General features: G+C 38.0%; 1 protein-coding gene across 1 annotated transcript in view; it reads left to right on the top strand.

Moving 5' to 3' along the window:
- The first annotated feature begins 14,505 nt into the window (after positions 1-14,505).
- CCDC39 (coiled-coil domain containing 39) overlaps positions 14,506-24,976 on the top strand; it is a 54,901-nt gene continuing 44,430 nt past the window's right edge. Inside the window, exons 1-2 of the mRNA XM_052647016.1 lie at positions 14,506-14,595; positions 23,543-23,662. Of these exons, the coding sequence (XP_052502976.1) occupies positions 14,506-14,595; positions 23,543-23,662 (210 nt within the window). The remainder of the gene's footprint in view (positions 14,596-23,542; positions 23,663-24,976) is intronic.

Raw genomic sequence — 24,976 nt, forward strand, 5'->3', positions numbered from 1 at the left:
TACTATTAGATGAGCCTACTTTGCTATAAAGGGCCTTCTTTTCCCCTTTGTCCTTGCATTTAGGAAATAGTCACCAAAAAATTGATAGGTATTATTTTAGGTTACCCATCTACAGCAATTGATTTTTTATGTACACACACACGCACACAGAGGCACATCAAAAAATGAAATTGCGTAATTTTTTTTACAAAGCAGTGGTTGCCATTGGCAAGCTAAATTTGTAAATGTAATTTCATAGAAAAGGGTATTAGAAAGTCTATAATCAGGGAGGTCTTTCCTCTACTGTTTCTCTGCAGTAGAAAAAAAAATTTTTTTAAATAGCTATGGCTCTGTTATGAGGAGAAATAAATCCTTAAAAATGATCCATTTGTGAATTCAGCAAGTATTAATCAAGGGATTACTATATTCAGTAACAATGATAAAAACATTGAAAAAATGGAACAATAATTTTAGTAATATTGTATAATATTTGGCTGAAGTAAGTGTTCCTTTGTAAAAACTTACATCCATTTGTTTCACTAAGTGAGCAGCCAGTCATCCAATAGAGCCTTGTAAAATGTGCCGATTTACAAAATGTTATAGATACTGGTTAAGATATTCAGTACTAGAAACACATATCATATAGGGAGGGAAATTGTGGAACAGGACAAGTAAAAGACCCCTCTGACCTTCTTCCAATGAGATTGTTATCTCATAATTCAAGTCATTTTCTATTTCTTAAAAAAATGCATTTCCTCAGGAGGGAGTGAGTACCTAAACAGTACAGTAGCAAAGTAAAAGCATTGCATGTTGCTGAGGTGCATGTTGCTGAGGTGCATGTTGCTGAGGTGCATGTTGCTGAGGTGCATGTTGCTGAGGTGCATGTTGCTGAGGTGCATGTTGCTGAGGTGCATGTTGTAGCTGGAGGCAATCTTAGAATTTTCTTCTAATCCTGAGGTTATATAAATGTTCTGAATCTAGTCATATGCAGCTATATTAAGAACAAATTGTAAAAATGGAAATCTGAGAAAATGGAGATGTTTACCACGTTTCTGGATATGAAGACAATAAAAGTTTAATTTCTTCTTAAATTGTCATGTATATTCAAGGAATTTCAATGAAAATTCCTAGGGTTCTTCAACTTTTTATGACCTTGATAACTCGATTGCAAGGAAGTGTTTGAAAATAAGAGTAGTTGTGATGGTGGTGATAGATGATGTGTTTGGCCCTACCATAATAAGAAGTTATGCTACTCAAAACAGTTTAGTACTTTTTTACATATAGATAAATAAATCAATAAAATACCAGACATCCAGAAATATGTAAATTGTGTATATGAGAATTTAGTATACAAAAAGGACACATTTCAAACCACAGAACATAGGCTATTTAAAAAACAGTGTTGGGAAAATTCCTATTTGTTTTGGAAAAGAACTATGAATCTACTTTGTCTCATACACAAACAAATTTTATGTGCATTAAAATTTTAATGTCAAATATATGATTTTAAAAGTAATTACATAATTATAAAACTACTTGGGAACTTGGTGTTAGCAGATACAAACTATTTTATATAGAATGGATAAAGAACAAGGTCTCATTGTATAGCACATGGAACTATATTCAATATTATATGGTAAACCATAATGGAAAAGGATATATATAAAAAAAGAATGTATATGTATGTGTAACAGAATCACTTTGCTGTACAACAGAAATTAACACAACATTGTAAATTAACTATATTTCAATTAAAAAAAGTTCTCAGGAAGTACTGAAAAAAGTACTGAAAAAAAGTACTAGAAAAATATATAAATAATTTATATATAAATACTTTAATGTACAATCAATGATACATTTTAATGACTAAATACTAAATTTTAATATTAATATAAATTTAATATTAAATATAATAATTTTAACATGAGTTGGACTATAAAGATAGCTAGTGCTGAAGAATTGATGCTTTTGAACTGTGGTGTTGGAGAAGACTCTTGAGAGTCCCTTGGACAGCAAGGAGATCCAACCAGTCAATCCTAATGAAAATCAGTCCTGAATATTCATTGGAAGGACTGATGCTGAACTTGAAACTCCAATACTTTGGCCACCTGATGGGAAGAACTGACTCCTTGGAAAAGACTCTGATGCTGGGAAATATTGAAAGCAGTAGGAGAAGGGGATGACAGAGGATAAGATGGTTGGATGGCATCACTGGCTCAATGGACATGAGTTTGAATAAACTCCGGGAGTTGGTGATGGACAAGGAGGCCTGGTGTGCTGCAGTCCATGGGATCGCAAAGAGTTGGACACGAATGAATGACTGAACTGAACTGACTAAAACATTTAATAACTAAAATTACATATTATGTATAATATTTGTGTATAAATAATATTCTAAAATAGATTATCTCTGTAGTCCTCTGGGAAATTATTTCCATAGTGAGATGTAAAATAAATGTTATCAGGCAAAGGACTGACAGATTTAACTATGTAAAAACTTAAAACTCCTCTTTTCATTTATATATTTTTTCTCTCAGCAGATTTTTATTGAGCATATGCAGGTATTGTTCTAGTCTCTGAATATAGGGTTAACAAAATGCATATGGTTCCTACTGTCTTATATATTACAGTCTAGTGGCAATGATAGAAAAAAAATAAGTTAACAAGGAAATAAAAACATAAGTACTCATTGTGGTGAATGTCAGATTTTAATTACCAAATGTGAAGATTCTACTATAAGAGAGAGTAACTGGTAAGAGCTATATTCAGTTGAATGGACAAAGAGGACCTAAGAAGGTTATATATAAACTAAAGACTGTAGAGCCCTGAAGAATACTCTAAAACTAGACATTATGGAAGGAAAATATTCAAGGTTGGAGGATCAGCATATATGAAGACTCAAAGGCTATGAGACTCCTTGGTGTTTCTGAAGCTCTGAGGAAATACCTTTTAAAAAATTCAAGGTGGCTAAAACATGGTGAATAAGGGGAAAGAGGCCAAGAGATGAAGTTGGAAAAACAAAAATCAGCAGAGATAAGATCACATAGGATTTTGTAGACCAGGTTAAGAAGTTTGGGTTTAATTGAAACTAAACCAGCAACCCACCGAAGAGTTTTAACTTGGGAGAAATCTGATTTAATTTTTTAAAATGTCCTTAAAATGGTACAACTATTTTGGAAAAGGTATGGCATGTTTTATAAAACTAAAAATGCACCTATCCTAAGTTCAGCAATTGTACTCCTTGGTTTTTATCCAAAGGAAATAAAAACATATGCCCTTGAAAAGGCTTGTACTAAGATAAGTTCAAAGTGTTAGTTGCTCAGTCATGTCTGACTCTGCAATCTCATGGACTGTAGCTTGACGGGCTCTTTTGTCCATGGAATTCTCCAGGCAAGAATACTGGAGTAGGTTGCCATTCCCTTCTCCAGGCTATCTTTCCAACCCAGGAATCAAACCTGGATCTCCTGCATTGCAGGCTCTGAGCCACCAGTTCAGTTCAGTTCAGTTCCATCGCTGAGACGTGTCTGACTCTTTGCGACCCCATGAATCGCAGCACGCCAGGCCACCCTGTCCATCACCAACTCCTGGAGTTCACTCAGACTCACGTCCATCGAGTCCGTGATGCCATCCAGCCATCTCATCCTCTGTCGTCCCCTTCTCCTCCTGCCCCCAATCCCTCCCAGCATCAGAGTCTTTTCCAGTGAGTCAACTTTTCGCATGAGGTGGCCAAAGTACTGGAGTTTCAGCTTTAGCATCATTCCTTCCAAAGAAATCCCAGGGCTGATCTCCTTCAGAATGGACTGGTTGGATCTCCTTGCAGTCCAAGGGACTCTCAAGAGTCTTCTCCAACACCACAGTTCAAAAGCATCAATTCTTCAGCACTCAGCCTTCTTCACAGTCCAACTCTCACATCCATACATGACCACTGGAAAAACCATAGCCTTGACTAGGCGAATCTTAGTCGGCAAAGTAATGTCTCTGCTTTTGAATATGCTATCTAGGTTGCTCATAACTTTTCTTCCAAGGAGTAAGCGTCTTTTAATTTCATGGCTGCAGTCACCATCTGCAGTGATTTTGGAGCCCCCTAAAAAATAAAGTCTGTCACTGTTTCCACTGTTTCCCCATCTGTTTGCCATGAAGTGATGGGACCAGATGCCATGATCTTCGTTTTCTGAATGAAAAGCCAACTTTTTCACTCTCCACTTTCACTTTCATCAAGAGCCACCAGGGAACACATTAACAATTCTGAAAAAAAAATTAAATACTTTGGAGTTGATCAAATAAGTAAATGTATGATGCATAGTGGGAGCAAGATTTCTCGCTATTAGAAGGGAAGTTTCAAATAAATAAGAAGGGAAGGCAAGAATGGACTTGTGGTACTGGATTGGAGTCAGAGACGTCAGTATGTACCAGTGTTTAGCTTATACAGATACATAGACACAAGACAATTACAGATATGTATGAATTCCTGGGTTAGTAAACATCAATATAATATCTAATTTGGTCTGCTGAGAGGGCCCAGAAGCAATGACAATCCAGCAACAGCAAACAGGCCCAGAGCCTAGATCTTGATTTCTACATACCATTCTCCAATAAAAAGAATCAGAGCTCCTTGGAGAAATGCTAGTTCTTGGGTTGTGGAAGGGAAAATACAAGATAAACCTAGAGCATTTTGCAGGCCAGAAAGGAGATACTCAAAAAACAAAAAGACGAAAGCATATCAAAGAAATAGGGGCCAACGGCACCTGGAGCAAATTGAGTAACAACATAGCATAGTTTGAATTATAATCCAAAGTGTTAAATGAGTCCATGGTAATATAAATAAATAATTGAATAAGTAAATGAAGAAATGATCTCACTTACAGAAGGATTTCAAATAATATATGTAGATACTCTCTTTTTGGGAGATAGAGTGTAATCTCTCTTCTTGAAGGCAGACTGAGCTCAGTGAATTATTCAGAGTATGGGAGGGAAATAGTAGCTTTAGAGTGAAGAAACCTGGAAAATGCTATTTAAACAAAAGGATGACAGTTAAAATAATCAGTAATGCAATGAAATTTAACATCATGAGCCCTCTGAGACGATGTAATGAGAAGTGTATTTCATCTCTGTGGTTTTCTGCCCCAAGTTCATAACTCCAGGCTATTCAGGAAAAAGCCAAGAGATTTAAACCATTAGGAGATATTCCGAGACATTCTATAATTATGTGACCAGGACTTCTCAATACTGTCTAGCTTACAAAAAACAGACAAAACTAAAAACTTGTTACAGACCAGGGGACACTAAGGAGATATAACAATAAAATTCAGTGTGGCATGCTAGATTATATCCTTGAATCAGAAAAAGAACATTAATGGAAAGACTAGAAAATCTGGAGTTTATTTTATAGTAATAGACTTCTCACTTCTTTCTGACTTCTTACTTTTGTCATACATACCATGGTAATGTGTGATGATAATGTTAGAGGAAACTGAAACTGTATGAGGAATATATGGGTATATTATATTTGCAAGTTTTCTGTTAATCAAAGTTACTGTGAAGTAAAAAGCATATTAAATGGATAATCAACAAGGACTACTGTATAACACAGGAGGCTCTGCTCAATATTATACAAAAACCTAAATGGGAAAAGAAGTTGAAAAATAATAGATATATGTATATGCATAACTGTATCACTTTGTACACTTGAAACCATCACAACATTGTTAATCACTCAGTCGTGTCGGACTTTTTGCGACCCCATGAATCGCAGCACTCCAGGCCTCCCTGTCCATCACCAACTCCCAGAGTTCACTCAGACTCACGTCCATCGAGTCCGTGATGCCATCCAGCTATTTCATCCTCTGTCATCCCCTTCTTCTCCTGCTGTCAATCCCTCCCAGCATCAGAGTCTTTTCCAATGAGTCAACTCTTCTCATCAAGTGGCCAAAGTATTGGAGTTTCAGCTTCAGCATCAGTCCTTCCAATGAACACCCAGGACTGATCTCCTTTAGGATGGACTGGTTGGATCTCCTTGCAGTCCAAGGGACTCTCAAGAGTCTTCTCCAACACCACAGTTCAAAAGCATCAATTCTTCGGCACTCAGCTTTCTTCACAGTCCAACTCTCACATCCATACATGACCACTGGAAAAACCATAGCCTCGACTAGACGGACCTTTGTTGGCAAAGTAATGTCTCTGCTTTTGAATATGCTGTCTAGGTTGGTCATAACTTTCCTTCCAAGGAGTAAGTGTCTTTTAATTTCATGGCTGGAATCACCATCTGCAGTGATTTGGAGCCCAAAAAATAAAGTCAGCCACTGTTTCCACTGTTTCCCCATCTATTTTCCACGAAGTGATGGGACCAGATGCCATGATCTTAGTTTTCTGAATGTTGAGCTTTAAGCCAACTTTTTCACTCTCCTCTTTCACTTGCATCAGGAGGCTCTTTAGTTCATCTTCTGCCATAAGGGTGGTGTCATCTGCATATCTGAGGTTATTGATATTTCTCCCAGCAATCTTGATTCTAGCTTGTGCTTCCAGCCCAGTGTTTCTCATGTTGTACTCTGCACATAATTAAATGAGCAGGGTGACAATATACAGCCTTGACATACTCCTTTTCCTATTTGGAACCAGTCTGTTGTTCCATGTCCAGTTCTAACTGTTGCTTCCTGACTTGCATATAGGTTTCTCAAGAGGCAGATCAGGTGGTCTGGTATTCCCATCTCTTTCAGAATTTTCCACAGTTTATTGTGATCCACACAGTCAAAGGCTTTGGTATAGTCAATAAAGCAGAAATAGATGTTTTTCTGGAACTCTCTTGGTTTTTCCATGATCCAGCAGATGTTGGCAATTTGATCTCTGGTTCCTCTGCCTTTTCTAAAACCAGCTTGAACATCAGGAAGTTCACGGTTCACATATTGCTGGAGCCTGGTTTGGAGAATTTTGAGCATTACTTTACTAGCATGTGAGACGAGTGCAATTGTGCAGTAGTTTGAGCCTTCTTTGGCAGTGCCTTTCTTTGGAATTGGAATGAAAACTGACCTTTTCTGGTCCTGTGGCCACTGCTGAGTTTTCCAAATTTGCTGGCATATTGAGTGCAGCACTTTCACAGCATCATCTTTTAGGATTTGAAATAGCTCAACTGGAATTCCATCACCTCCACTAGCTTTGTTCGTAGTGATGCTTTCTAAGGCCCACTTGACTTCACATTCCAGGATGTCTGGCTGTAGGTGAGTGCTCACACCATCGTGATTATCGGGGTCATGAAGATCTTTTTTGTACAGTTCTTCTCTGTATTCTTGCCACCTCTTCTTAATATCTTCTGCTTTGGTTAGGTCCCTACCATTTCTGTCTTTTATTGTGCCCATCTTTGCATTAAATGTTCCCTCGGTATCTCTAATTTTCTCTCTAATCAACTCTACTCCAATATAAAATAAGTTTAAAAATTAAAAATAAAATAAAAATTGTATTAAAAAAGAAGAATATTTATAATAGAGCTATTCATAGTTTCCCCAAACTGAAAACAGTCCAGGTGTTCATCATTAAGAGAACAGATAAACAGAATGTGCTATATTTATTATAAGGGAATATTATTCAGCCATAAAAAGAAATGAACCATTGATACTGCAATATGGATGAATATAAAAAACATGAATCTGAGTGAAAAAAAGGCTAACATCAAAAGTACATATTTTTATCCATCTGGGTGCAATCAAGAGAGTGAAAAATCACACAGTGATTTTATAGAGAAGGCACAATATAGAGAATTATCAACTATAACAGAGGATGGAGTAACAAGAGGCTAGCTGTTAAGAAGTAAGAAAAACTGTGAAGAATGTAGAAACAGCAGATATAAGAGCAGTTACTATCCTTAAACCCGAGATAGTGAGCCCCAGGAGGAACCTCCTCACTCAGCCCTCCCAGCTAAATGAATGGCAAAGTCATTGTGCTGGTTGAACTTGCTGGAAATCTGTTCTCTTTGGGGCCAGGGAAATCTATTAAAGGGGTGATGCCTACTGGGGGCACTCTGTTGCCAGTTTCTCAAGTTGGGGGTGGGGGTGGATGCCTAGGAAAGCTGCTACTGTGCACAGCAGGAGCTGGGACTTGGAGAAGCCATAAGCATTGCTGGAACCTGATGCTGGAAAAACTGCTTGAGATGCAGGAGCTGGATGCTGAAGAAACTGTGAATGCTTGCAGGAACCTTCCAGGTGAGCACACTGAAACCAGGGAGAAAGAAAAGGCTTTTCTCCTCCTGCAGTGTCTCTCCTGTGCCCTTAATTGATAAAGCTTGATGGTGTGCCAGCTGTTGAAAGAGAAAATTTTAAGGGCCATTATCTGTTTTCACAGAGCGGCAAAATGGGTGAATTTGAAGCTGAGAGGCAATAAATTGTAAATATAGTAAATATGCCATGATATAGTCTCAATGTTGTTCTATTTATTTGAAGTTTTAAAAGAGAGGAATCTAATTTATGCTGGAGAAAATACTAGAACAGTAAGTTACCTCTGGGAGGTTAGAGGAGGGTAAGAACAGGGACTGAGTGGAAAAGCAAGAAGAAACTTTTTGGAGTAGTGGTGATGTTCCACTTCTTGAGCATAGTCTAGGTTAACCTGGTATATGCATCTGTCAAAACTCAAGATTTGTGTATTTGTATATAAATTTACCTATAGAGGGAAGAATGTCAACAAAAGTCGACATATGCATAGTGAAGTATTTAGTAGAGAAGTGTATTGATTATTGCAATTTACTTTTTTTTTAATTTTATTTTATTTTATTTTTTTTAATTTTAAAATTACTTTGAAATGCACCAATAAATAACATGGATTGATAAATGGATAGATAGATATGTGATAACAAGAATAGTCAACCATTCATGGTAGGACCTAGGAAACATCTAGATCTGGGGGATAATGGTGCTCAGTGTAATATTATTTCAGATTTTCTGTATGGGAAGTACTTCAGAATTATATGCTGGAAGTAAAAGATTACCTTAGCTGTTGAGGGAGAATGGATTTCAGGGGAATAAGAGTAGAAGTGGGCAGATTGTTGAGGATGCAATTACAGTGGTGCAATAAGAGATGATGATAGTCTAAATTGGAATGGTGGCAGTGGAGATGGGGGAGAAGTCATAAAAGCCAAAAGAAGAAGATGTTTTAATAGGGAAGGAATAGCTGAGCTGAATGCAGCCCAGAGAGCAAAAGAAGTTAATGATGAATATAGCCATTGGAATATGAAGGATATTGATGGCAACATGAGCAGTGTCTGAGGTATGTACAGCAAAATACACTAAAAACAAATTTTTAAAAAACGAAAAAGATTATGTGGAAAAATATTCTTCTTAGACACAGATGGAGAAGGCAATGGCAACCCACTCTAGTACTCTCACCTGGAAAATGGGCAGAGGAGCCTGGTAGGGTGCAGTCCACGGGGTTGCTACGAGTTGGACATGACTGAGCAACTTCACTTTCACTTTTCACTTTCATGCATTGGAGAAGGAAATGGCAACCCACTCCAGTGTTCTTGCCTGGAGAATCCCAGGGATGGAGGAACCTGGTGGGCTGCCATCTATGGGGTTGCACAGAGTCAGACACGACTGAAGTGACTTAGCAGCAGTAGCAGCAGACACAGACACAAAAATGCACAAAGAAACTACCTATATCATGAAAAACACTGCCATAATTCAACAAGAGAAGACAGCCTAATGGGAAAAAATGGGCAAAAAATATGCTATAGAAATTCTTTGCAGAAGAAATGTGATGTTCAGTTACACTCATAATTATTGAATTGTCAATAAACAATGAGATAATATATTTTTCTCCTTAGATTGTAAAATATTTGATACTTCATAACATCCAGAATATGCAAGAATACTGTCATACTTTATGGGTATCCAAGACATTTTGAAAGAAATCTAGTGTTATCTATAAAAATAAAATCACTTATACCTGTTTTCCATTAATTTTACTTGTAAGAAAATGTTATGCAGACACACATAAGTGTGTAAGGATATATCTTATTCACCAAATAAAACACTAATTGAAATTGGATTCCAATTTTGGAGATATTAAAATATGAAAATAATTACACTCTATAATTGATGACCTAGAGAATTTTAAAGACATTCATTATAGCATTGTTTATAAAGTTAAAATTGATTGATAATACTGAATTTTAAGCTGCCATTAAAAGACCAAAGATGTAGTGTACTGATGTGGAAGCATGGCCACTGTTGTTAAATGAAAAAATGAATTTGCAAAGAATGTTTTGTTTTATTTCTATAAGAAAAAAAAATATATAGCTTCATATATATATATATATACATATATATATATATATATATATATAGAGAGAGAGAGAGAGAGAGAGAGAGAGAGAGAGCTTCATTTAAAAAAATGCCAGTAGGATAAATGCCAAAATGTGGCAAACTTTTGAGAGTGAGATTGGCATACTTCATACTTATATGTATTTTTCTTTTTAAAACAAAGATCACGTTATTTTTTTGCAAAACCAAATATCTCTTAATATTTTAGCCAGAACAACCTAATTTGAATGAAGTTATCTACTTGGGAATGAAATATTAAAAGGGTAACATCTACCTTAGCATTTGGGAATTAAATTGATTATTTCATGGTCAGTGACAAGGCTTGTAAAACTTTCGGTTTTGTTTCTAAATCTAGATCCAAATGAATACAGTTATAATCTGGAAACTGTAGAATTTATAAAAGTGGGAATTGGATGATAGAAATACTGTGGCGATGAAGGGGAGAAGGAGGGATATTATTTAAAGGTGGAAAGGTAGAATTTGGAGGATGCATGGATATTTTGTCCAAAATTCAACATGGGTACAATCATCATCCTGAAATTCAGGAAACAGAAGCCTTGAGTTATGGGAAATGGGACTATTTGCAGGGATTTGGCTGTCAAATTTCTTATGTCCATGGGCCTAGAGGAGTACCCAGCAAAGACAGCTGCAGTCATGCAGTTGGCAGCTACAGCTGACACTGAGAGGGGTGGATCAACAGATCAGCACAGGCCAAGGCAGCTGCCTCAGTATTCACATTTTAAAATAATTGTTTAAAAAAGACACTGCTATAACAATTTTCAAGTATAAATAACTATGCCATCTTAATATATGCTAGATACTAACATTTTCGTTAGCACGGATGATCAAGCTACTGTGAAATGGAATATAATCTCTATAAGCTATAAGTTATTTAAGCTGTAAAAGTCCATTATTTCATATAGGTCAATATTCCCTCTACAAGTTGTTTTCTTGCAACCACTTTGGAAACTTAGGCATTGTAGAAATAGAGATTAAAATACCTTACTAACTCTAGTCTTTGAAGTCACTACTTCTAAGTCTGAATGACTAAATACATGGAAAACCATGTGAGCACAAAGAGCCAAAGCTAGAAAAGAGGATTTCAAAAGTATAGTGACAAACCAAGGGAAAAAACATTTTCAAGACATTTGAGGAAATATAAATGTGAAAAGATATTGATCACTAAGATATTTTGATACTGTTAATTTTGTTAGATGCGATAATGATACTGTGTTTATGTTATAAAACATTAATAAGCTAAATGTTGGTAATGTATACTCAAGCAGTTATGAGTGAACTGTTAGATTTGTGTCTTACTTTAAAATGCTTAAACAAAAGATACAGATGAAGTTAATATGGCAAGGAAAAAAAAAGTGTTAAGGTGATAAGTCAGTTCAGTTCAGTTCAGTCGCTCAGTTGCGTCCAACTCTTTGTGACTCCATGAACCGCAGCATGCCAGGCCTCTCTGTCCATCACCAACTCCCGGAGTCCACCCAAACCCATGTCCATTGAGTTGGTGATGCCATCCAACCATCTCATCCTCTGTTGTCCCCTTCTCCTCTTGCCATCAATCTTTCCCACCATCAGGGTCTTTTCAGATGAGTCAGCTCTTCGCATCAGGTGGCCAAAGTATTGGAGTTTCAGCTTCAGCATCAGACCTACCAATGAACACCCAGGACTGATCTCCTTTAGGATGGACTGGTTGGATCTCCTTGCAGTCCAAGGGACTCTCAAGAGTCTTCTCCAACACCACAGTTCAAAAGCATCAATTCTTTGGCTCTCAGCTTTCTTTATAGTCTAACTCTCACATCCATACATGACCAATGGAAAAACCATAGCCTTGACTAGATGGACCTTTGTTGACAAAGTAATGTCTCTGCTCTTTAATATGCTGTCTAGGTTGGTCATAACTTTCCTTCCAAGGAGTAAGTGTCTTTTAATTTCATTTCACTGCAGTCACCATCTGCAGTGATTTTGGAGCCCAGAAAAATAAAGTCAGCCACTGTCTCCACTGTTTCCCCATCTATTTGCCATGAAGTGATGGGACCAGATGCCATCCATGATCTTCGTTTTCTGAATGTTGAGCTTTAAGCCAACTTTTTCATTCTCCTCTTTCACTTTCATCAAGAGGCTCTTTAGTTCTTCACTTTCTGTCATAAGGGTAGTGTCATCTGCATATCTGAGGTTATTGGTATTTCTTCCAGCAATCTTGACTCCAGCTTGTGTTTCTTCCAGCTCAGAGTTTCTCATGATGTACTCTGCATAGACGTTAAATGAGCAGGGTGACAATATACAGCCTTGACGTACTCCTATTCCTATTTGGAACCAGTCTGTTGTTCCATGTCCAGTTCTAAACTGTTGCTTCCTGACCTGCAATACAGGTTTCTCAAGAGGCAGGTCAGGTGGTCTGGTATTTCCATCTCTTTCAGAATTTTCCAGTTTATTGTGATCCACACAGTCAAAGGTTTTGGCATAGCCAATAAAGCAGAAATAGTTGTTTTTCTGGAACTCTCTTGCTTTTTCGAGGATCCAGAGGATTTTGGCAATTTGATCTCTGGTTCCTGAGTATATGAGGATATATATTTAAACTTTATAAACGTTTAACTACCAACAGCTAAAATAAAACTCAGAAAAGGGGGAAAAAGCAACAGATAAGTGAACTATTGGATAAGCAAAATTATTTGATCCTCAGGATGCCATGGTAGGGGTTTCCCTGGTGGCTCTCCGTAAAGAATCTGCCTGCAATTCGGGAGATCTGGGTTTGATCTCTGGGTTGGGAAGATCCCCTGGAGAAGGGACCGGCTACCCATTCCAGTATTCTGGCTTAGAGAATGCCATGGACAGGGGAGCCTGACAGGCTATAGTCCATTGGGTTGCAAAGAGTTGGACGCAACTGAGCAACTTCCACTTTCACATGCAGTGGTAGAGAGTATTCCAGCCAAGAACACCCCTCATTGCAGAAAGCATAGTTTGAGACCTGTATCTTAGTTTAGGTTCTGTCTGGTTCTGTCCACTTACCCTCTTCAGGGAGCTTCAGTTTATTATCTAGGAACTGAAGGGATTAAATTAGTTCACTGTTTTGTCCTTTCCAGTTCTGAGAAGCTCTACAACACAGGGCATAAATTCAGACACCTACCGGTGCCAAGTAGGTAATCCAAATGAGTTAGTTGACGTGTTTGCCATTCTAGATTTCCTTTTTAGAGATTAGGAAGCAATACAAGTTTTTGTGCTGAGTTAAAGATTTTACACATGTTAACAAATGAAAATGTAAAGAAAATAAAGGTGTAGGAACTCTGCGCTGCAGGTCAGCCACCCCTGCGCAGTTCACGTCTGCGGTTAGCTAAGACTGTAAGCTGGAAGACCAGAAGTTAAATCAGACGAGGATCAAAACATCCAGCAATGTTTCCAGGGAGTTAATTCTGCTTCAAAATCCCTGTCTACTTCAGTCTACCGAGATTTCACCTACTAATGAAACTCAAACGCCACTTGAACATTCTTTTCGTCAGCTTTTATCTGCCGCCTGGCGCAGTGCGGATCTGTGCCTTGCGGCCTCCGGGAGACCGCAGGCGCCGGATTTTACAGCCCCCGGGACCGCAGATGGGGGTTATCCCGAGCTGCACGTTGAAGGACTGTTATGCCGGCACCTGGCAACCCCAAGGAACCTCTGTTGCTACTGCTGCTGCTAAGTCGCTTCAGTCGTGTCCGACTCTGCGACCCCATAGACGGCAGCCCACCAGGTTCCCCCGTCCCTGGGATTCTCCAGGCGAGAACACTGGAGTGGGTTGCCATTTCCTTCTACAATGCATGAAAGTGAAAAGTGAAAGTGAAGTAGCTCAGTCGTGTCCGACTCTTATCGACCCCATGGACTGCGGCCCACCAGACTCCTCCGGCCATGGGATTTTCCAGGCAAGGGTGCTAGAGTGGGGTGCCATTGACTTCTCCGAAGGAACCTCTGGAAAAGTAAATTGATTCTCTTCCCTGGGTGCTCAAGAAGAAAAACTTTCCCTGGATTCAGGGACAGTGTTCTCGACCGGAAGTTTTGCCTCAGGACCTGAGCGCTTCCGGTTTGGTAACTAAGGGCGCGAAACGGTTGCTAGAGCTCGCGTAGCAACTACTCCGGAGCTTTGCGAGTTCCTGGGGTTGCCTCAGGTGCCGCTCACGGGTGAAATGAGACGGTGGCTCGTTCTTCTGCACTTTTTCTGAGGTCCCCTATCTATTTGTCATCATGAGTAGTGAATTCCTGGCGGAGCTGCGCTGGGAGGATGGGTTCGCTATCCCGGTGGCGAACGAGGAGAACAAGACACTGGAAGAGCAGGTAAGGATCAGGTGAAGAAGGCAAGGTGGGGTGGGCGAGGGGAGAGGGGGCCTCTGGGGGGACTTTTTTGGTTGGCAGAAATACCCAAACTTTTATTTCTCTCGTTCCTTCCCTAATGCCGTCTTTTCTTGGTTTACCTCTTCGGTACCATCTCTTTGCTCCCTTTTCGGTACTTGCTAAGCGTTGATATCAGTCAATCCAATTGAAACGATAATTGGTATACAAGAGTATAAAGTCTGAATCTTTACTCCCTCCTCTTCCACTTCTTGCACTCATTTGCAACCTCCTGAGTAGTAGAGGAAAAAAGCGCCAGCTTTTTCCTGCCTCAGAATTAAGCGCGGTTTGCAAAGTGACTTCTGAGATTTGCATAGCAACAGTTATTTGCGGATGTTTGTAAACGAAACACGTATGGTTGACTTTTCTTTTTGAGTTTCTTCCTATGATATTTGAAATGACTCGAGGAAATGTTTTCAAGAGTGATGTTCTAGTAAGTATGTTCAGTGTGCAGTTTACAGCTTTTCAAAGTGAGATTAAGTTGTCATAGAACAGTATAAAAATATTTTACGTTGCAAGGAGTATTTGGGGGATTCCCTGGTGGCTCAGCGGTAAAGAATTCGCCTGCCAATGGAGGAGAGGCGGTTCCATCCCTGGGTCCAGAAGATCCCCTGGAGAAGCAATAATAGCAACCCACTCCAGTATTCTTGTCTGAGAAATCCTTCCGTGGACAGAGAAGCCTGGTGGGTGTAGTTCTTGCGGGTCGCAAAGAGTCCGACAGGACTGTGACTAAACAACAACAAAGGAGTATTTTAACCAGCTTGCAACCAAAGCATGGCAGTTGTTAAAAACTGTAACCAGCCCAGGAAACTTTTAAAGACCTTGAGTCTAATGTTCCATCACATGACAATGTGTTGTGTGGAAGAGTCCAAGAAGAACCTGTGATGTTTACATTGCTTTAGAGAATGGAAGACAAGGTCTTCTCTCCTCTGAGAAATGAAAACGAAAATCCTCCGCTCTGCTTCTTGAAAATATATTTTTAAAAATATTCTTTCTTATTTACTTATATCTAATTAGATGGTTTTAGATTTTGCTTTTTAAGTGAAGAACTACATTGGGAAATATAAGAGATCTGGCACTGAATACTGAGGAATAAAAATGTTAATAAGTATCCAGTCCTGGGTTCAGATCCTGTATATCAGCGTTGAGTCAGTTTCTTCTTCTTATGTAAACTGGAGATAAGTAAAACAATCATTTCACAAGGTTATTATACTGCTCTAAGGACATTAATATAGGTTAAGTTCCATTAAAATGTTCATTTTGGGTATTATTGCCATAATATGTCTTACAGGATTTTATATACTTATTCCTTGAATTAGCTATTTTAAAAAATATTGAAGAACAATTAAAGAATAATGAGGACCATAATCACATCACCTAATAAACTCTGATATTAAAAAAGCAACTCTTGAAAGTTTAAAATATTCAAACAGAAGAGAAGGGTATAAAATAAAAAATACAAGATATTCTCTCCCCAGAATACTCACTGTTAACCATAGATATGACTATCATGACTTTAAACAAATGTCCTAGACATCATGATCTTTATATAGACAAAAAAGACAGGAATATTATAAAAATGAGATCCTATTACATGTGCTATTTTTAGCATAGAAATTTAATTTTACTTGTGTTTAAGAGGAGAAGATGAAAGAAATTATTGACTATCAGTGAATGTTACTTGGTTATAAGAGATAGTGGTTGTGAAAAAATTTCAGTAACCTTAAGAAAAACTAAATAGGAAAAATGAAATGGTTAAATTGTTTCTAAAAAAATTCTTTGCTTCATTTGTAGACAGTATGAGTTGACTCCCTGATCTTTCATTTTGCGTCTTTGAAATGAAGAGATTAGCCCTCCTACCTTTTCTGCTACCTTCTTTTCACCATTAAAAATAGTGGTTTTATTATTTTTATATTATCAAGGTTTATTTTATATGCATTCTATTCAATGCTCTTAATTTACTATAAGTGTTTAGTCTTAATTTTATATTTAATATGATTTAATGGTCTTTTATACAGCTACTTTACTAAGTTTATCTTATTTTGAAATTTTCACTTTTGATTCATCTTTTGACTGGTTGGATACTTTTCATGTGTGGTTGTTTCAAGAAGGGCCCACAGTACTGTGCTTTGCCAGTCTGGTTCCTTGCACTGCCTGCTTTAACTTTATATTCCTTAAATCATAGGATCGGATCATCAAGATACTTTCTCTCTGCCTTACTACTTCCTCCTGGAATCCTGTGTTTCCCAAAGTGGACTGTTTTTCTGAAAGCCTATTTCTCAGCTGTTAACCTGTGAATTCACTTTATTCTTTTACTTGGTTGATGGTCTATTTCCTACATATATATCTTCTTTTTTTCTTGAGTCATTCCCTTATTTTGATGAACTACTTTCTTGTGTCTCCCTAAGAAGTGTCTATGTGAGGTAAACACTCTGAATCTGAAAATATTTTAATCTTCACATTTGATGATAATTTGGCTGGATAAAAAAATCCTAGATTAAAAATACAATTTCCACAGAATTTATCAAGAATTTTGCCCTATTGTCTTTCAAGCAGTGTTGATGGTGAATGATCTTACATTAAAATGATTTCCAGTTCTTATTTTTTTAAATTGATTTCCATTTCTTTGTAGGTTACTTTTTCATTCTCTGGAAGCTTTTAGAGTTTTGTTTCATCTTTATATAGCAGCTTTAATTTTGGCAACTATATCAATCATATTTTAAATTTCCAGGTTATGTGCTGTTGCTTTTTTGTGTCACATGGTCTTGTTTTAGGAGTATATTATCAATTACAATCTGAGTGTGTATGTATGTGTGTGTCTTTAGTTCTTGTCTTTTTTGTCCTGAATTATCTGTTTTCTTTGGAATCTTTTTATCTTGATGTCCCATACATTATGTAAGTTTTCAATAAGTAGCTGGTGATTCTTGCATATCCTTTTTTATTTAAGAAAGAGGCAGTCAAATGTTGTTTGGGAGCTCTATGGGGAAGGAATTATCAAGTTGTGGAGAATTAATCATTATGCTTTAATTTAAAAAGCAGATTCTTTTGCTTTGGGTTAATTATGCAGTGATAAAAGTCATAACTGACAAAGAAAATAAAAGTGATAAAGTACCAAACAACACAACAGCCAAATACATAAAAGTAAAAGCTATTATAAATGCTAGTAGACCTTGACAAAAATATGCAGTGAGGTACTTCAATATCTGGACTTCCCAGGTGGCGCAGAGGTAAAGAATCTGCCTGCCAGTGCAGGAGACACAAGAAACCCAGATTTGATCCCTGGGTTAGGAAGATCCCTGGAGTAGAAAATAAAAACATGTTCTAGTATTCTTGCCGGAAAAATTCCGTGGACAGTGGAGACTGGTGTGCTACAGTCCATGTGGTCACAAAGAGTGAGACATGACTGAGTGACTGAGTGCACGCACACACACACACACACACACACACACACACACACACATACACACACACACATACACTAGGCAAAAATAAAGATATGCAATATATGAATAATACAACAAAAGTAAAAACAAAGAGAACATACATCCTTTAAGTATATGTTCATAAAGCACTTACAAAGGTAGATTGTGTACTAGACCAGAGCAAAAACCTAAAAATGAATGATTAACCTTAAATACAGTATGCTAAGTGAAATAAGCTGGACACATAAGGTCAAATACTTGATATGATTTGGTAAGGTATGATTACCAAAGGTATGATTCCACCTATATGAGGTAACCTAGAGTAATCAAATTCATAGACATAAAGTAGAATGGTGATTTCCAGGGGCTGGAGATAAGGAGGATGTGGGATTAGTATTTAATGGATTCAGAATTTCAGTTTGGAAGGATGAAACATTTTTGGAAATGGATGCTAGTGATGGTTGTACAATGTGTGGATATACATAATGCCATTGTATTTAATATGCACTGAAAAATGTTTAAAATGGTAAATTTTATGCTATATGTATTTACAACAATTAAAAATGAATGATAATTTTATAGGTCACATTTTCTGATCATAAGCCAACAGAATTAATAATAAACAGTTTAAAAGATTACTCTCCATTATTATGGACTGAATGTTTGTGTTCCTCTCCCAGTAATTCATATGCTGAAGCCCTAACTCCCAATGTGATAGTCTTTAGAGGTGGGGTCTTTGGGAGGCAATTAGGTTTAGATGTGGTCTAGATGGGGTGGGGACTGGGATTAGTGTTCTTATAAAAAGAGGAAGGAAACCTGGAAAAGGTTGATCCTCATGCCAGCCACCAAAGGGTAGTATCAAAGAATCTGCTAACCATTGGACAATTGCACTCATCTCTCATGCTAATAAGGTCATGCTTAGAATCTTACATGTTGGGCTTCAGCATTATGCAAACCAAGAACTTTCAGATTTCCAAGTTGGGTTTAGAAAAGGAAGAGGAACTAGAAATCAAATTGCCAACATTTGCTGGATTATAGAGAAAGCAAGGGAATTTCAGAAAAACATCTATCTCTATTTCATTGACCGTGCTAAAGCCTTTGACTGTTTGGATCATGACAAACTGTGGAAAGCTCTTAGAGAGATGGGAATACCAGACCATCTTACCTACTTCTTGAGGAATCTGTATGTGGGTCAAGAAGCAACAGTTAGAACCCTGTATGGAACAACTGATTGGTTCAAGATTGAGAAAGGAGTACAACAGGGCTGTCTGCTGTCACCTGTTTGTTTAACCTATACGCTGAGCATATCATGAGAAATGCTGGGCTGGGTGAATTACAAACTGAAATCAAGATAAGCAGGACCTCAACAACCTCAGATATGTGCTAATGACAGAAAGCAAAGAGGAACTAAAGAGCCTCTTGATGAGGGTGAAGGAGGAGAGTGATAAGCTGGCTTAAGACTAAATATTAAAAAAACTAAGATCATGGCATCTGGCCCCATTACTGCCTGGCAAATAGAGGGGGGGAAATGTGGAAGTAGTGACAGATTTCCTCTTGCTGGGCTCCAAAATCACTGCAGATGGTGACTGCAGCCATGAAATCAGAAGACGTTTGCTTTTTGGCAGAAAAGCAATGACAAACCTAGACAGTGTGTTGAAAAACAGACATTACTCTGCCAACAAAGGTCTGTATAGTCAAGGCTATGGTCTTTCCAGTTGTCACATATGGTTGTGAGAGCTGGACCATAAAGAAGGCAGAATGGATCATAGAGGATCCTGCTGTGATTTAAGTCGGAGAGTGTTTTGCCTATGTTCTCCTCTAGGAGTTTTATAGTTTCTGGTCTTACATTTAGATCTTTAATCCATTTTGAGTTTATTTTTGTGTGTGGTGTTAGAAAGTGATCTAGTTTCATTCTTTTACAAGTGGGGACATGGAAACAACCTAGATGTCCATCAGCAGATGAATGGATAAGAAAACTGTGGTACATATACACAATGGAGTATTACTCAGCCATTAAAAACAATAAATTTGAATCAGTTCTAATGAGATGGATGAAACTAGAACCGATTATACAGAGTGAAGTAAGCCAGAAAGAAAAACACCAATACAGTATACTGACACATATATATGGAATTTAGAAGGATGGTAATGATGACCCTGTATGCGAGACAGCAAAAGAGACACAGATGTATAGAACGGACTTTTGGACTCTGAGGGAGAGGGAGAGGGAGAGGGTGGGATGATTTAGGAGAATGGCATTGAAACATGTATACTATCATGTGAGAAACAAAGTGCCAGTCTATGTTCGATACAGGATACAGGATGCTTGGGGCTGGTGCATGGGGATGATCCAGAGGGATGATATGGGGTGGGGAGGTGGGAGGGGGATTCAGGATTGGGAGCTCGTATACACCCATGGTGGATTCATGTCAATGTATGGCAAAACCAATACAGTATTGTAAAGTAAAGTAAAAATAAAATTAAAAAAAAACAACTCAAAAAAAAAAAAAAAAAAAAAAAAAGAAGGCAGAATGCCAAAGAATTGATACTTTCAAACTGTGGTACTGGAGAAAACTCTTATATGTCCCTTAGACTGAAGGAGATTAAACCAGTCAATCTTAAGGGAGATCAGCCTTGAATATTCACTGGAAGGACTGTTGCTGAAGCTGAAGCTCCAGTATTTTGGTCATCTCATGTGAACGGACAACTCATAGGAAAAGTCCCTGTTGCTGGGAAAGATTGAGGGCAGAAGGAGAAGAGGGTGTCAGAGCGTGAAATGACAGGATGGCATCACCGATGCAATGAATATGAGTTTGGGCAAACTCCAGGAGATGAAGAGGGACAGGGAAGCCTGGTGTGCTGCAGTTCATGGAGTTGCAAACAGTTGGACACGACTGGATGACTGAACAACCGGAAGAGTAAAAGAGACTGTGGTCTTTAGAGGTAGGGCCTTTGGGAGTTCTAGACTGGGGGGCTCCAATACTTTGGTCACCTGATGCAAAGAGCCAGTTCATTGGAAAAGACCCTGATGCCCTGATGCTGGGAAAGATTGAGGGCAGGAGGAGAAGGGGACGACAGAGGATGAGATGGTTGGATGGCATCATCAACTCAATGGACTTGAGTTTGAGCAAGCTCTGGGAGATAGTGAAGGACAGGGAAGCCTGACATGCTGCAGTCCATGGGGTTGCAAAGAGTTGGTCATAACTGAGCCACTGAACAAGGACAACAAGATATAGGGGAGAGGGGGTTGCACTGGGATTAGTGCTCTTGTAAGAAGAGGAAGAGAGACCAGGGCTCTTTCTGTCGTGTGAGGGCACAGTGAGAAGGCAGTCATTTGCAAGTCAGGAAGAAAAATTTCACTGAAACCAAATTGACTGGCGCTTTGATCTTGGACCTCCTAGCCTCCATAATTGTGAGAAATAAACTTCCATTGTTTTAGCCACCCAGTCTATGATTTTTTGTTATGGCAGTCTGAGCTAAGATAGACATCTTAAATGCTTAGGCAAGTTTCTCAGAAATATATTCTGAATTGTTGTTGTTGTTCAGTCACCCAGTCATGTCCAACTTTTTGTCCCCCCTTGGAGTGTAGCACACCAAGCTTCCCTGCCCCTCAGCATCTGGATAGCTTTATATTAAAGAGACATTGAAAGGGGAAAAAAAATCACCTTTTAGAAAACAGTAAAAGGAGACTACTTCGTACCCACACCCATGTGGTCTCATTCATGTCCAGCTCTTTGGACTTCATAGACTGTAGCCCACCAGGCTCCTCTGTCCATGGAATGAAAAACAGCAAAAATCTTACAGAAAACTTGTAGCTTTAAATTCATTTATATTTAAATCAGTGTCTTAGCTTGGGTTGCTTTACTGAAATAACATCGACTCAATAAAAAACAGACATTTATTTCTCAAAATTTTGAAGGCTAGAAGTCAAGATCAGGGTGCCATATTGGGTGAATATATTGGGTGAGAGCCCTTTTCCTGCCCTGTAGATGGCTGCCTTCTGGCTCTGTTCTCACATGGTTAAGACTGAGTGAGCTCTGGACTCTCTTACTCTTCTTCAGTTCAGTTCTGTCACTCAGTCGTGTCTGACTCTTTGCGACCCCATGAATCACAGCACACTAGGCCTCCCTGTCCATCACCAACTCCCGGAGTTCACTCAAACTCATGTCCATCAAGTCAGTGATGCCATCCAGCCATCTCATCCTCTGTCGTCCCTTTTCCTCCTGCCCCCAATCCTTCCCAGCATCAGAGTCTTTTCCAATGAGTCAACTCTTCGCATGAGGTGGCCAAAGTACTGGAGTTTCAGCTTTAACATCAGTCCTTCCAATGAATACCCAGGACTGATCTCCTTTAGAATGGACTGGTTGGATCTCCTTGCAGTCCAAGGGACTCTCAAGAGTCTTCTCCAACACCACAGTTCAGAAGCATCAATTCTTTGGCGCTCAGCTTTCTTCAGAGTCCAACTCACATCCATACATGACCAATGGAAAAACCATAGCCTTGACTAGACAGACCTTTGTTGGCAAAGTAATGTCTCTGCTTTTTAAGATACTATCTAGGTTGGTCATAACTTTCCTTCCAAGGAGTAAGCATCTTTTAATTTCATGGCTGCAGTCACCATCTGCAGTGATTTTGGAGCCCCCCAAAAATAAAGTCAGCCACTGTCTCCACTGTTTCCCCATCTATTTCTCATGACGTGATGGGGCCGGATGCCATGATCTTAGTTTTCTGAATGTTTAGTTTTAAGCCAACATTTTCATTCTCCTCTTTCACTTGTGTCAAGAGGCTCTTTAATTCCTCTTCACTTTCTGCCATAAGGGTGCTGTCATCTGCATATCTGAGGTGATTGATATTTCTCCCGGCAATCTTGATTCCAGCTTGTGCTTCTTCCAGCCCAGTGTTTCTCATGATGTACTCTGCATAGAAGTTAAATAAGCAGGGTGACAATATACAGCCTTGAAATACTCCTTTTCCTATTTGGAACCAGTCTGTTGTTCCATGTCCAGTTCCAACTGTTGCTTCCTGACCTGCATACAGATTTCTCAAGAGGCAGGTCAGGTGGTCTGGTATTCCCATCTCTTTCAGAATTTCCACAGTTTATTGTGATCTACACAGTCAAAGGCTTTGGCATAGTCAATAAAGCAGAAATAGATGTTTTTCTGGAACTCTCTTGCTTTTTTGATGATCCAGCGGATGTTGGCAATTTGATCTTCGGTTCCTCTGCCTTTTCTAAACCAGCTTGAACATCTGGAAGTTCATGGTTCAGATATTATGGTGCTAATTTTCCCACAGTTATCTCTAAATCACAACACTATTTTATAGCATTTAAAAGATCAGTAGATTTTAGAAATTCAAATGGATATTGAAAGAAGCAAAGTAAATGAAAATTTAATTTTCTTTTGATTTTATATTGTTTAATATGGTAAAAACTTAGTAGGACTTTGGTTGACCATAGCATTTATTATTTACAGTTATCAAAGCTGCAAGATGAAAAGTCAACCATGCAAGATCAGCTACGTGACTATGAAGATCGAATTAATGCTATGACTTCTCACTTCAAAAATGTTAAGCAAGAGTTCTTGTTTACCCAGGTAAAATACTGTTTGAAATTTACATTGATTGTATCATGTGTAGTCATGGAACATTTCACATTGCATTTACATCTGTGATTTGATTTTAGAGATATAATAATAAAGTTTCACATAACTAAATGATTATGAACGTAATAATTAAACCTGAAAGTAGGTAGAAAAAAAGATTTTTAGGAACTCTACTGCTACCAAATTCAAGGAACAATTAATTCATCAGGAGATATCATCATTCAGACAGTCTGATATAATATTAGGCAGCTGATTATATGAGAAAGGTGCAGTGACGGCAGTGCAGAGAAATGATGGCCTAAGTGGAAATAGATCTAATAAAACATTCTAATAGAGTTTCTGTCTACTTTAAAAATTTTCAGCACAACTTCCTGGAGTGATTTTGAGAGGAGGCAAACTGTCAACACACTTCAATAGCCCTAAGGACACCAGAATATTTTAGCATAGTTTAAGGACTGAATTTTATAATAACAATCCTGAGATAATAGAAAAGTTAATTTATGCTCAGGAAGTTAAGGTGACTAGGGACAGTACAATGCATTTTAGAAATATTAGTACAAACAATAAAAATTAAAACTTAGAGTAATTAATTAAGTAAGCATCTGTTTTATGGACAGTCTGTTCATGTGAAGAATCTCTTTCCCTGATGATGCCCAGAAAATCCAAAAGCACTGTAAATCAGCATTGGAGACTTTACTAGCTTCTCTCTCGAACTTTTTTTTTTTAAGTACAAATATGTAAAAAAAAAAAAAAGTACAAATATGTAATTCTTAAAACTGAACAAGTCATGTTTCTAATACCAGTTTATAATTAATATAGATAAGTAACTATTTCATGGGTTTTTACAAGTCTCATTAGAAAGCTATAAATTTAATGAACTTTTAAAAACAATCCCAAGATTTTGGAATCCTAATGTGATTTAGTAGTTAATAAACAGTTTAGGATAACATCTTTTCCTCAAGTTATTATACCACTGAGTTGGGGATTTGAGAAGGAGAGATCTTCTTTAGGTGTATTTCATTATAGTCAAACTTCAAGTAGGCTAATAGAGATGAAAGACAATAAACTTCCTTCAACACTAACAGCCTTAATAATATAAAAACAATACCAGTGGTGATAACTTTGAAGTCCTACAGGATCAGTAGGCAACAAATACAATTTTATTAAGTAAAACTTAACACAAAGGCATCATTGTATGTTAACATACTCTAAGGCATATTTACAACCATCACTGTTTACGTATTATTTTAAAATTATTTCTCTTTATTGGATATGTGGTCAATTCTTATAAGCATACCATTACCT

This window comes from Budorcas taxicolor, chromosome 1 (genome assembly GCF_023091745.1).
Source record: "Budorcas taxicolor isolate Tak-1 chromosome 1, Takin1.1, whole genome shotgun sequence".
NCBI classification, from domain to species: Eukaryota; Metazoa; Chordata; class Mammalia; order Artiodactyla; family Bovidae; genus Budorcas; species Budorcas taxicolor.